The sequence below is a fragment of the Myzus persicae genome, unplaced genomic scaffold (genome assembly GCF_001856785.1).
Source record: "Myzus persicae strain clone G006 unplaced genomic scaffold, MPER_G0061.0, whole genome shotgun sequence".
In the NCBI taxonomy this organism is placed as follows: Eukaryota; Metazoa; Arthropoda; class Insecta; order Hemiptera; family Aphididae; genus Myzus; species Myzus persicae.
In genome coordinates this window covers 236,789-252,234 of record NW_019102098.1, presented here as the reverse complement: position 1 = coordinate 252,234, position 15,446 = coordinate 236,789, and the positions used below count along the sequence as shown (strand labels likewise).

Here is a 15,446-nt window from a genome sequence, read left to right as displayed (position 1 = left end):
TATTTTTATCATTACGAATGAGAGTATATACGTACGTATATAATATATGTATGTATGTATCAATGTATCTATGGCTAAATGAGTGACAAGTCAATAAATCATTCATTACTACTACAGCAGGGGGTAACTTTGGTCGGTTTATTGGTATGTACCTATATCACATCTATTATATTGTTTTTGTACATGCTTTTTATTTTGAACCATGTATAATATTAAACACTACGTGAGATAAACAAACATATTATGTAATTATAAGCATTCAAAGATGTATTACTGTATTAGTGTATTACACATGCTAATTTTGTATATTAAAATTCTTAGTTTTAATCAATTTTATATTTATTTTATCCTTTGAAAATGTTCATAAGATACTATGCTGGGTATAATATGCAGTTTGTGTTATTATTTAATAATTTAATTAGAAAAAAGTATTTATGTAATTTTATTAATATTCTTATTAGGTAGGTATTGTTTCAACATTTATATGTGAATTTGTTATGAAATAAAAAGTTAATAGGTACTTCTGCAAATCAGTTGAATATAATATAATTATATTGGACATAAAAACAATTATATATTAAACTCAATATTATAGTTTTTAAATTATTATCTTAATATTGTGAATAATTTTTTAATGTTAGATCCTCAGCAGACTGATAAATGTAATAAAATTATGAGTTTTTTTATGTCTGACGTCATGCCTTAAGGAGCATTAAAAATGATTCAATCTTCAATATTGAGGGGTCAAAAATAATAATTATAATGAAAGTTAAATTCCAATTTCAATTTTAAACATACAGTGTAATACTAATACCTAAGTACCAAAGTATAAAGTGTAGGTACGTAACATAAAATAATGGATAATGACAAACAACAAGTTATCAAACATCGTAAAAATTTTCAAAACAACTAGAAAAAACTAAAAATCAATTAATTAACAGTTAGAATATTTTACACAACAGCTACAGTTCTCAAACTTTACTTTTTTTTTGTACATAATTAACTCAAAAATTAATATTCGTAGATAGTTAATTGACATTTTTACATGTAAAAATGTCAATAGTAGGGGGGGAAATTAGGATAAGATGAGAATTTGTACACGGAGCAAAAGTTAAAAAAAAATTCTTACTGTGTTGAAATTCAAAAACAAATAACTGTAGATACTTGACATTTTTACTAAATGTTTGTATTAGTATTTTCTATACAAAGTATAATTTACAAATATTTTAACGATTTTGAGCCAGTTATAGATATTTTAGACGGATTTTTGGTTTTTTTAGTCTTAAAATGTGGACAAAATTGTATGTATAGGAAGAACGATTTTTAGTTATTTTGTTGTATTTTAAATATTGTTTATGGGAACTTCAAACATTTACGTATTTTATCGTATTTTTTAATTTTATGCTGATATTTTCTAATGCTACGTATGTGTTGTACTTTTATAAGACGAAGTAAAAACATATTGGTACTGCATCCTCTTAAATTATGTAATAATATTATTAGTGATTTACATATTTTATAGATTTCTAATTAATATGTTGGGCGATGGAATATGTAATTGTAGACCTACAACTTTTGAAACCTATTTGAAACTTGTTAAAATTGGCAAATCGGACTAAACAAAACATGTATGTATGTACAGTGTATTTAAATCCTTGTATTACTTACCAGCTCCAATCGCCATTTGTTCATGATTCGATGTCTGTGTATTATTATTCAAGATTAAGTATTATTTTAAATATATAAGTATACAATAAACTGAATTGTTTTTCAATTGCAAAATGCATCAAACATGATAACTGTAAGTCTGTAACACTGAAGTTTGTAGGTTATAGGTATAGTGTAAACATTAGTTCAATTATTAGAAATTATTATAATTTCTATTTTTGTGAAATAAAAAATGAAAGAGCTATGAAATATTTTGATTTTTCAATATGATACATACGGCGCTCTCTAGTGACCCGTCATCTATCATGTATGGTTATACAATGAATATTGTTTGAATTACATAGTCCAGCCGTTTTTAAGGGGTTAGGCAATTTTATATACGTTGATGCCAATATGGATGCAGTAAATGATTATTATAGTGTGACAATCGACTGTGTGTAATAAAAAAAAATTTAGAGTAGCGCTTTTACACGTGTGCACACATTATATGTCAGTAACTACACGAACATCAATTATTTTGTTTTTTTGTCTAAAATATCAATATTTTTTCAATTCCAATTTTATTATATTAACCAACCCACAAAATAGTAAAAAACATATTTGAATTAAGTACTTAGCCTTGCAATTGACCTACTTGGAAACGGCATTTTTACATTTTTAAATTAATTTTAGCAGTTCAATATATATTATGGCGAGATAAATTGTGGTTCTCGCTCACATAGAACCTTAAAAGCGATAAATAAATTAATACAAGAGAAAAAAGAGATGTATCGATGGCAACACCGCAAGGTTAACATTGGTATCAGTATTATGTGTCACCTTACAGACTTTTATTTTTCGCATCCTTAAGTTTCATTTCAATACATAGTATGCACAATACACCACGAATATCATGAGAGGGGGGATGCTTGATTCATTCATTTGCTAATTGTAAAAAAAATGTTTTACCCCCGCTCCTGTTATTTTTAACGTTAACAAATTGTTTTCTTCTAATGCCATTATATGATTTAAATATTCTTTCAGAGTTTCAAGTACCCACGAATAAAATTTTCAAATTAAAAAAAAAACTAAAATCGTTATTCTTCGTATAAATATCAAGTTTCATTAAAATTTCAAAGATCCACAAAAAAAACTGGGCTTATAATTTTTAGATTTTTGACTCCAGTATGAAATACATTATGATGATACATTTTCACTTTCAATACTTAGGTATAAAAATTGAAAATTTTCAACTACAAAATTATTTTCGTTAATTATTTTCGTGTTTTTTTTATGAATTTTTTATGAATTTTTTCAAAATGAAAACTTTAGGGAGAACCAGAAAGGATAGTTGGCAAATATCAATTACCCCCCCCCCCCCCCCCCAAAGTGTTTGTGCTCCTGGACTAGATAAAATTGTGAGATATTTCAAAGAACAATCATTAGATGGCGTTTATATTCGAATAGTTTCCACCAAGAATCCTCCATTTGTTTTTTCTTCGACATTTCAGGTCCGCTAAAAACGTTTCGAAGCTAATTTATTATACATTCATTTAAATTCTAGTCCATGGTATACACACAGCCAAATAGTACAACCATCGAACCACGGTTACTTAACTTCACAGTGGGTACCTACGGTATAAGTTACAATGGTACATAACTCATAACATGCAATATTCTGTCATGTTTCCGGTTTCGTATTTTCAATATTTAAATCACCTTGAAATAATTTAATACATATATTAGCAAGTAATCAACTAGTTGAATATATTTAACTCAATACGACACTGTAGTTTGGGAGTTATAATAGATGGTTTTATTATAATAGATAGTCTTATACTTTTATAGATACCTTCTTTTACTCATTTACTGATTGCTTAAATACTTAATGCCTTAGAATAGACTGTTGGATGACAGTAAAACTAGGTACCTATTAAATAAAGAGTAAGTAGTTACCGACTTAGTGACTACAACTGACTACTGAGTTGTGTAAGTATGGCTTATCCGTTCATAAGTTATAAATTAAGTATAATACAAATTATATACAATTATAGTACAAACTATAATAATATGAAACGTGAAGAATGATATTTTATTAGAATAGGTATTACATATTGACCTATGATAGAAATTCATCAACTCAAAACTGGTGTGAAAAATTTCATTCGACTTGTAAGCAATTTTTTTTTTTTGATTTATTGCTTATTCAAAATGTATAGTTGCGTAATTCTTTTGATATTGCATTTTAGTTTTTTTGTTTCAAGTAATGTTTTAAAAAATATATTTTATAGTGAGGAGGTTTATATGTAACGGATAACAACGGATGTGTGACACCGTTATACAAACCACAAACATACCTAATACTAATTAATAGACAATAACTAATAATGCTTACGGGACATATTATTATTTAGAGAAAATTGATTTTTTAATACACCCTTGACAATGTTTTCAGTTCAGGTTTCATTATCACTAGGGGCTAGGGCTGTGAATTTAATGCACTAAAAAACCTTAAAAAATGCATTAAAAATTTCAAAAATTTGCAATTAAATATGCACTTAAAATGCAAAATATGCACTTAAAACGCAAAAAAAAGGAATATAAAATGCCAAAAATTATAGTATAAAATTTATTAAAAATGGTTTTTAATTTAATTTTTATATTTATATTAATATTATTGGATACAGGATATTAAACATTAGTACAAAAAAGTGTTAAAAAAGTATTTAAAAAAATAAAAATAAATAATAAAAATGTTGATTGAATTTGATTTGACGATATGCCACAATAACTTATCTAAGTTATCTAGTTGTCTAACAATTGCCTTATTTTATCTAATCGTTATCTTTACCTAACCCGTATATAGCGTGTGACTCGTGTAAAATATTATTTAATAAAATATAAATTTGACATAATATATATAGCCCGTGTAAAGTAAAAAAAAAAGTTTTCGAACAAGTCAATTGATGGAATTTGATTAAAAATACTAGAAAATGAACTAAAAAAGTAAAATATGACTTAAAAATGCGAAAAAATGACCTAAAAATTCAAAAACGTCAAAAAATGTAAAAATATGCAAAATAAAAGTTTCATAGATGGATTCGTTATTACATAATTCAAATTATGTACTCACAAAGCTATGTTTTACAATCACCAAAAAAAAATGCACTTTCCTATGAATTCACAGCCCTAATTATCACATATATAGTTATTTGAAATAATAAGAAATAATTAATATGTCAATAGGGAAATAAAAATAAATGATGAAAGTTTTTTTTTTTAGTTTTTACTTTGTATTTTTGTATTTATTTCAATTGTTAAATACGATATAGTTTATAAATTATTATTTATTATAGGTATACCTATTGTATTATGAAACGTATAAAAAAAATTTAATTGGAATTTTGTTTCCCTAAACAAAAATTATTTGTATTATTATAAAGGTTAAAACATTTAATAAGAATATTACTCACAGAAAACTTTATATCTAGGTATTAAAAACTTTTTTTATTTTCGATGAACCTATAAACAATATCTTACCGTGTTGGAATAATTAGGTTTCCTTGTACAAACAATTTTAAATAATGTAATAATGTAATATTATTTATTAAATAGGACGTCATAACCTAAAAAAAATAAACTAAAATAATGTTTAATATAGAAAAATTTTACGTTCAGAAGAATCCATTTTACTTATAAATAGAATAAATTCACCTATTCTCAAATTTATAGAGGTAAAAATAAGAATATTGTCCAATGCCAACGCTCATTGCAAGTAGTTAACTATTTTTGATACTTTAATGTGAAATCAAGTTATGAGCATTTTAAAATTTACAAAAAAATTGCAATTTTAAAATGATGATACTTTCTTCGACATTATCAATCAGGGTCCTCGATAATATTCTTATCTTAAACTCGACGATAAGTCAATTATAAATAACAGAGTAAAATGGATTCTACTGAACTTAAAATGTGCTGTTATGGTGCCATGCATACTTGATGACGCAGTAAAACACATGTGCCTATGACGTCCTAACTACGACGTAAATAATTATTAAGCGATCATGTATCACCCACGCCGACTGTAAATAATAGTAATAATAATATTTTTTCATTATCATACATTATCATCACCATCATTATCTTACTATACCTAATCGACGCGATAAAAAAATCTATGGATAAGCGCTGACCGACAACCGTCGCAGTATTAACTGCAGGTGGCCCTCGATCGCGGAAGTAACTCAATATTGAGCTTGTCAAGTCTGTCCAAAAAAGGGGTTCAAAAAATAACGTATGCTCGTACCTACGGCAAATTTCCGTTTGGTAAATGCATACCCTGCAGCGTTACTACGCGTGGAAGTCACATTAACTACCTACGTATCGTTCAGCCTCGTATAATATTATAACCTCGCCGGAGAAATAAACGCGTCACTCAGGCCATTTGGCAGAAAACCTACAGCTACCGCTGTAGCGGAACACGCCGGGACTACACCCCACCACACGCATTAACGCCGGCAATAGGGTCACAGATTCATTTCGAGGCGCGCACACAGCACCACCACCACCACCACCACCACCACCGCCGCCACCACCACCATCACCACCACCCCACAACACCACACACGCACACACACGCACAAGCACGCGAGTTTTGTATTTTTTTACGTGAACATTGAACACTTTGGTCCGTGAACTGCCGCTGCACCGTCCATTTTATATTTTACTGGTCGTTCTGTACACTCGTACTGCACACTACCTACTACTCTGTCAGCTAAACCTACTAACTAGTTTTTGCCTATTAAACTTACACCTGTATACCATTCGGTTTCTACCTACACCGGTTTAGTGACCGTAGTACTACAGTAAATATAATACTTCCCATACCATCGCGAGTCCAATCGTTAGATTCGTCTCACGATATTATATATTATTACTTACACGTCGACAACGAATACACGAGCATAACCATGAGGAGCGAAGTTCTCGAAGAAATGCCCGAAGCAGTAATGGAATATTTCTGTGAAGAAGTATTGAAACGCGATTGGCCAAACTGTATTCACGTGAGTGTATAATATTTTTTAAACAATTATTATTACTTAGTGTTGTATATTTTATAAAGACTGAGTTTGAGTGAAGCCATCCATTGATGGAACTTCGTGAAACATGTAACTTTTAGAGTCAAAATCAAAATCAATCAAGTCGATTAATCTACTAATGTGCAGTTTGTAGGATTTCCATGTAGTATTCGGACTCAAACTTTTTAGGAATAACATAATATAGATTTCTAAATCCTAGTATAACTGTATAAATAGGGTCAAGCATATCCGTGTTAAATTACGAGTTACGTTTAAATAATATATAATATTATGTACGAGATATAATAAAAAGTATGACAAATAAAAGGATACATATTACGAATTTATATTCTATATTGAATTAGTTAGTTAGTTTTAGAATTAGTTTTTTTCAAAAATATGTTAGTAAGTTACAAGTATATCATATTGTAGTTAGGTAGATACCTACCTATATAATAAAATACTGATGACCAGTACACATACGTAAATGTGTATTTTTTAAACAGGTAAATTATGATGACTTAAGGGCTCATTTAATTTAATGATGTAAGTTCATCATTCAGTAGTTACTAGTTAGTATCCATAGTTGGGCACTTAGGCGTATAATATACAATTATTACCAAGTTTATATGAAAACGGTGCAACGTTTTTATCGATTAGGCAATGTGCCACACTGTCACACACACGCGGTACACGTGTACACAGGCAGCTTCAAATAAACTTCAATTATTATCAAAAAATAATAAAATCCTTTTTTTTGTTTAATAATAAAAACAATTAGTATTGTTTGTATTAAATAAAATATAAAACATGTATTATATATATAATAATATAATAAATAGTTATTAGGTAATTTATGTTTTTCTTACACTTTTACACACTGTCCTTTGACAAAGTTCAAAAGGTACCTATTTACATTTTTATTATTCAGTAATAGGTACAGTGGCACTATAAAGTCTTGGAAGAACTTCACATATAATTATATTATTTTTTTTACAAATTTATTTGAATTAGGTTATAGTTATATACCTCAAAGCCTTAAACTCTATATTTGTACTTAATATTATTTTAATATCATTATACAGTAAAATATTTCATATTTTTATTATTTTCTAATCTTCTATTCTTTTAATCTACTACAGTTGACGCAGTGTATAGTTTACAGTGTTTACACCCAGATATTTACAGATATTTATAGATCAACATTTGAGCTACTTTATTTATAACCTGAAAAAAATTTCATTTACAAATATATACTCGTATATATATATAATAATGTTAGTTGCAATTAGATTGTTAAGTTACAGGTCCAATAAATTGTATGGGCTGTCATATAGTATGCGGTCTACCGGCAAATGCGTTCTACCGGCCGCTGTAAGATGCGGTCTACCTACGGTTTTACCCGCAATCTTTTTCTATCTTTTAGATATACTTTATCTTAATTGCATTATACACAGATAACAATACTTCAACATTTTGTAAAAGTATTGGCCCAATAGCTCAGTTGCTCAGTATGTCATTTATTGCGCGACACCACATTTTAACACCATATTTTATACACCCAATATGTTGGCAAAAGACTTTTATTCAATAATTAGTAGTGACGAATCAACCACAAACTTTTTAATCAGCAAAAATCTTGTGGCAAATAATGAAAATTCCGAATGTTTAAAGTGTGGAAGTGGAATGAATTTATACCTACGTAAGGAGAGAGGTAAGGAAAGGAGAGTTTTACGTTGTAAGAGAAAGGGATGTCAAACAACACAAAGCTTAAGGTGAGAAAATTAACCACAGCGAAAATTTTGTTGATCCACTAACACAAGCGCACACTCAGAGGATCGAAAGTTTATGGAGACCATTACGCTTAAAAGTAGTTAAAAATATGTGTGGTACAAGTCCTGATCTCCTTCCAAGGTAAAAATATTATAAGTTATGTTTAATAAATTTAATGTAATAGTATACATATTATTGCAGGTATCTCATGGAAACATGGTGGCGAGGAATAAATAAATCAGATTTATTTAATGCATTTTTAAGAGATATGGCGGAAGTTTTTGTATAACGTATTATATTATATTTATTTATATTCATTGACAACAAATTTTTTGACTAACAAATTTTTAATTATTAATTTTTTACTAGACATTACTACTACTATAAATTATACTATAATATTATGGTATTTTAAATTTATTTATTCACGGTATACCGCATACTATATTCGTAAATCACCGGTAGACCGCATACTATACTCGTAAATTCACCGGTAGACCGCATACTATATGACAGCCATTGTATGTAATGCATACTATAAACAAATCGCATAGCTATATTTTATTTGGGTACTCCCTTGTGAGGTAGATGTTACAAATTCGTAAAACACGCAATTAATACTAAATAATACGCAAAATTTAAATTAACCTAAATAAATTGCAAGTAAATAAATAAATGTATAAGTTTCTATTCAAAGTAACATTGATATGCGTAAAAGCCCGTTCTAGTATGAAGCAAAGTCAAATGTTTGGCATCAGTGTTTTGTCGGTGTACTTCGGCATAATTAATTAATAATAATTATAATTTTGAAAGCAATAACAATAATAATTGGCGGTTGAGATGGAAAAATTAGATTTTGAACAGTTCTCTTGTAAAATAACACCACGGTTGCGACGATTCTAGGTATCTTTAATATTTTTAATTTTTAAACCATTGTTGCCCGTTGGTTGTTGGTAGTTTTTCCCAATCACCTTAGGCTTTGGGCCAACAAATCGAAAAATAACGACTTCGATGTACCTTTAGGTATCAACTGGACATATCAACGTACAAGATTACATAATACATACATGTATAGCTTATTATGCCTGAATAAAACATAACTATAAAATCAAAAATAAATTCTATTTCATTCTTTGGGTAACTAAGGTAACCAATCAAGAGGTTACCATTAATCTTGATAACCTATCTGTTACTGTATGACACATATTTATATTTTGAATAAATTAATTTTAGTATAAGGTGCTATTTCTATTCATAATACTATATAAGTTACAACTTACAAGTAATGTTTGAGAAATAATAGGTTTTTCTAAAAATAATGTTTAATTTTGGTATATTTAAAATTCTAAAAACAATATTCGAATCTGCAACTCCCAATTATTACATTAATATAACTACAACTATCAATAATTTGGTGTCATTTTTATAGTTTTTAAACATGACCATTTTAACGAAAAATCTTTACATATTATTTATGCACATCATTTGTATAACATACTATTAGGTATTAGGCTCGGTACTGGGCGTCTAGACATAACACGTAACAAACGTTATCTATACAGCTCATTGAACATATTGTTAATCGCTGTATTTGATAATTAATTTCCGTGTTACCTATTGAAATTATTTTAAGATTGTGAGAAAACTGTCAAGTGCATAGGTTAAACTTTTTTAATTCAGTTAAATTGTTTAAGAGTATTTACTATAAATAATAAAATTAAAATATACATCCATCTGTCCAATTAATCTACGTAGATCGTAATAGAATACACAATTGCAAAATATTTAATATACATCACATAATAAAAAGGTTATTTATTATTAAGCACTAGTTCGGCACTTGTTCATTTGTATTTTTTACTTTCCAGGCATATTATTTCATCAAAAATGCATTTCAATGGATGCGCAAAAATTCGGCATCGAGTTACAAATTATTCTATATTTCTAATGACGTTGAAAATGGAACATTTATTGGGATTTTATCACGACCTGTAAGTACGAATAATAAAGAAATTCGTTGAATAATAAGAATAATTTCAATGCGATGACCATTTTATTTTTATACAGCAAAACTTAAAAAGTACTAATTGGTTACAATTGTTTGTTTTATAAGCTGTTTAAATTGTTATGAATTTTAATGTGATCTACACTGAAGGTTCGGATGTTTTAGATAATTACGCGGCCAAACATCTGATTATTGTTGTTATTTTTAAGAATCTTTTTTTAATTCTAGGATTTTTTTCATCCACGACGCTGGAAGATACATTATACGAATTGCACAGTAATATTAATTTCAGGAAGAAGAATATCCAGATGTCGTTGTCACATACACCTGTCCGGGGAACGAAGAACAATTCCGAAGGATGCTGTTTAGCACAGAGATCATCAACTGGCAGAAGAAACCGCTGTTCCAAGCTATACCGTTCAGGATGAAGGCCATCGTGGAAACGATGATTGAAGAAAAAGGATTGAAAAGTAAACTGTACTCAAATGCTGTGCTTAAGTGGATGCCGGCCGATGTAGCCGCTAGATTAGATTATGAGTAAGATATACCTTTAGATTGAACTTCATCTACCTATTATGTATTACTATGTATTATGTATATTGTATACGTATAATCAAAATATTGAAATTATAATGGGATCTTGATCTTTGACCTCGGAACTTATTGTTAGTTACATTTTTAAATATTTTTATGAAAGACAAAGTTCAGTTTTTAACTTGTGAGTATGTACACGATATTACACACATTTACGTATTTAGAATCTATAGATACTATAATGAGTATAATATGCATAGTATAATATTTGGCTCGTGATTTTAATCTTTTGCGCACGTTTTTATTTATTTTTATATTATCTATTTTTGGACGCATACATGATAAATGTCTTATCTACGTATTATAATTATTAAGATTATAATATTATATTATAATGGTTTGCCTAAAAATGTGAACATTAATATGTATTTATGAATATTGGTACTGCGAAAGGTAGTCAATGATGTAAATTTTTATTTAAATGATAGAAAACGTTGCAACAGTTACGCTAAATAGTTAATGAGTCAATTAATGTTAAAAAAAACAAATTTCAATTTAGTGTAAACTGTAAAGTGTACATGAGATCGACCAGGATATTATTTCGAACTCCACTCCTTAATCTCAAAACATTTGATTTCAAATTGACAAAAATTTTCTAATCGATCGCATGACTCCACGCTGAATTTAAATCTGTATTTATAAATTATAATATTAATCGTACTTATAAACTAGAAATGGGTTGTTTTTACTTTATTGCTTTTAGACAGTGACAGCAAACATCGGCACCCAGTCCAAAACTGTCACGTGTAGTTATTAATTCCACCTGTATTATACTAGGATCTTGAAACTTTTAAAATATTTAGTCTAAAAATGTTCCATGATTTATAATATTAAACTACAACACATTGTTATAGTTTTTTATGTTGTTGCTAAAATTGTATACTAAACACGACTTTAATAATTATACAGCAATTTATTCAATCTGTAAATTACACTTATAAAGTATAGCTAATACATAGGTAAATAATTAATATTGTTCTTTTATTACTAAAAACCTTCAATCTACCCGGGTACACTTATTTCAATCAAGTTCGAAACAATATTTTTCATAATCTTAATATCATGTGTTTGTACCTTATATGGAATTTTGTAAACTGTTATAATGTAGGTGAATGTCGAATACTCGAATGGATAAAAATTAAACAATAAAGTATTGTTGTTGAATATTTCCAAAGTTCTGTTACCATTTATAAGACTTCCTAATCACATTTTTATAAACATGGGTTAAGATTAAATAATTCGTGATATAAATGCTAAGATCGTAATATTAATAGTCCGTGATTATAATTGAACATTAATTAGTAATAATTCCATTTTCTATAAATTATACAACCTACTTATAAATATTAACCAGTTAGAACTCGAGACTTTATGCGCTTAAAATCACTTTAGATACCTATAAGTATGTGTTTATTCTTTAATTTTCATAGTTGGAAAGATATGAAAATACCCACGAGATACGGATAATTAATTTATATTTTATACGAAGGTAAAAAGTTCAATTATATTTAATGAATTTTTAATTTAAACTGATAAATTGAAAGTATTTATTATGTACCTATAAATACCTACTTAATCCATGAGTTTTGGTTATGAATTATTATTTATAACAGTTCTAAATACCGATTGAGATTTGTGAGTATATAATGGATGCAAGGTCATTTAAATAATCCGTTAAATTATGTTTAATAGCCAACGCATTGTAATTTGTAATAATTAAAGATAAGATAAAACAGATAAGACAAACGTATACATCTCTCTTACAGAGTGTAAAACATTTTGTATAAAAAAGAGGAAACTTTTATCAGTTTTCTTAAAATAATTTGTATACCTCATTAAAATATGAATTTTAATTGGTCCGTTCAAATTTGGTTATCTATAAATTATTTTTGTTTCTAGGGTTCCAGACGACGTTTTTATTGACCAACTGAGCGTGGATCATATTGACTTTATTTATTCGCTATGGACTCACAGCGACGTTTACCCCAAGTCCGATCTTTGGGATACAGTAAGGCTCAACATTGGTTTAGGTGTGTTCAGCCGGCACAATGGCGAGCTATTGGCGTGGGCCATGTGTGGCAGTTACGGAGGTCTTAGCACTTTGATAGTTCAGCCAGATTACAGAAGACGTGGATTTGGTAAGCTGATTGTGTTGGCAGTAACAAAGGTAATGGGTGAGAATGGCGTCTCTCCCCATGCACTTATCAATGAGAAGAACAACGTTTCGTTGGGCTTGTTTAAGAACGTTGGCTATGTTAAACATTCAACGACATTACCATACGTAGTTGTCGAAGACCCGGATACTTCTGGGCCATAAATACCGAGACAATTACCTTGGCATTTACCCCAACGATTGGATTCAAAAACATATATTATTCATTTAATGAAACGTTCGAATTTCGCTAAGGAAGAAGAGACCACCATAGCGGAAACAATGACGATTTAAACAGAAACTGCTAATAATATAAAGATTAAAGAATAATGAAAATTAGATTTTTTTTTTTAATCATAATAAATTAATTTCTTATTAAATTTGTAAGTATCCTGTAATACGGAATACCTAATACATTATACTATTATGGTAACATGTACAATTGAAAAGTGTTAAATACTATCGTGGTTATTTCAAAAGAAATATTTAAAAACAAATTTATTTATAATTATTATTTATAAGATTACATAATAGAATTTATCTAAAGTATAAATTTATATTTTCAATTATTCATATACAATTGAACTACTTTATTGAAAATGTCTCCAGAGCTATAGTATTGATGACGATTCGAAGAATAAATAAAAACAAAAACATCATCATGTGTTCCTTTTTATTTCACTCTTGAACATTATCCTATAATTTTCATCATTTCACAATACTGTATTAATATTTATTGGTAACCTAAACCTAGGTTTACCACTTGCAATAAATCACGGTTTGGCCGGGACTATTCCGATTTTGAAGATAATGTCCCGATGTACTCCATGAAGTGTTTCAGGACGAACAATCGTTCTAGAATTAAACTTCAATAATTATTTATTATATTATGTTAACATTTAATTTTCTCTAAAATAGTTCTAGTAGAAAAATAATATTGTAAAAATATAGTATATTATAAATGATAATACAAACGAGTTGATTACATGGTTGACTGACAATTATTTTTATTTTTTCGACTTAAAATTGAAAAAATAAAAACCGTGCTTCTTGCTGCACCAGATTTTAATCTCCTATCTCCCATACAATTTTGTCCATAGGTGTTTTTACAATGAACCCACTCGGTAACTCATATTCTTGAAACGCCCCAAACGTGTTTTCCAAAGAAATTTTTGGCGTATATATTTCGATGAGACTTCCTAATAAAATTCCTGTATAAATTATAAACGTATAGGTAGTGCTGATTTTTGTATATTGATTAATCCAGTTACTGAAAAATAGGATGTAGTTGTCAGTTGAGCGTGCAGAAGTGATACGATTTTTCTCATAAATATATACGTTCCTCCTGGTTTAAGTAAAACAAAATATGATAACTCTACATGGCCAAATGTCCTACAAGAATAACCTTTTTATCTGAAAATTAAAGATGGTGCAATTTTCTACCTTGATTTTTTTGATGATATGAATTCGGAATATCTCTAATACCTCGGTCTAGTGGAGAAAATGCAACAGCTACATTGCTACTCGACATTTTTCCGTCGCAAAGGGAATTCCTCTCCAATACAGGAATCGTAGATACGTTTTTGGGTATTGTTCTAACCGAGAAACAATTGTTCATTAAAAAAAAAATCGGCTTGGTTATTTGGAATTGGCAAAAAAAAAACTGTATCCAGCCCTAAAAAAATCATCTAAGTTAAAAATATAACTATTATTACACGTTTACTTCGAAGAGATTTTAAAAACATTTAATTTAACAAATTTTAAATAACATTTAGTAAGCACTTGAGACTAAACATAATAATTTAAGTTATTGTTTTTATGAATAAATTACACGTAGGTATTGAACATTTTTGATATGCTGCGTATACAAATAAGGCAGCGGTGACGTCAAATTCTATTTTTATGCTTTTACCTTAAATTAGGTACTATTTAAATACATTTGGAGTATTCAAAATTTATTTGGCCCATGTTAAATGTTATTTTCTTATTCTATAGCGTAAAAATATTAAAATTGTATCAATCAAGTATCATTGAATGAATTGTAAGGAAAATTCTCACTATACTGGTTTTAAGCTTCCATTTGAAGGATTGAAAAAGGTTTTGGATTTTATGTTGTTATTAGTTTATGTATATTGTACCATGCACCTAATACATAATTTAAATTAAAATTCAATGTTTAATCACACACTCAACCTTA

The 15,446-nt window shown here is 28.4% G+C and overlaps 1 protein-coding gene and 1 long non-coding RNA gene across 2 annotated transcripts; one reads left to right on the top strand and one right to left on the bottom strand.

Annotated features, from left to right (window-relative positions):
- The first annotated feature begins 6,264 nt into the window (after positions 1–6,264).
- Positions 6,265–13,908, top strand: LOC111031198. Its single transcript, XM_022311044.1, has 4 exons — positions 6,265–6,710; positions 10,367–10,489; positions 10,796–11,040; positions 12,997–13,908. Exons 1-4 carry the CDS (start codon positions 6,618–6,620, stop codon positions 13,412–13,414), a joined length of 879 nt encoding a protein of 292 aa, XP_022166736.1. The 5' UTR covers positions 6,265–6,617; the 3' UTR covers positions 13,415–13,908.
- Positions 13,430–14,948, bottom strand: LOC111031199. The gene is made up of 2 exons (XR_002604174.1): positions 14,735–14,948; positions 13,430–14,662 (listed from the first exon to the last, which is right to left on the bottom strand). It is a non-coding gene; the product is annotated as an uncharacterized LOC111031199 (long non-coding RNA).
- Positions 14,949–15,446: the final 498 nt, after the last annotated feature.

Bases quoted from the DNA above. Each gene is read 5' to 3' on its own strand.
- LOC111031198 (XM_022311044.1), top strand. From the start codon at position 6,618: ATGAGGAGCGAAGTTCTCGAAGAAATGCCCGAAGCAGTAATGGAATAT. The intron at 6,711-10,366 runs GTGAGTGTATAA...TTTACTTTCCAG, and splicing joins ATTGGCCAAACTGTATTCAC to GCATATTATTTCATCAAAAA. The intron at 11,041-12,996 runs GTAAGATATACC...TTTTGTTTCTAG, and splicing joins GCCGCTAGATTAGATTATGA to GGTTCCAGACGACGTTTTTA.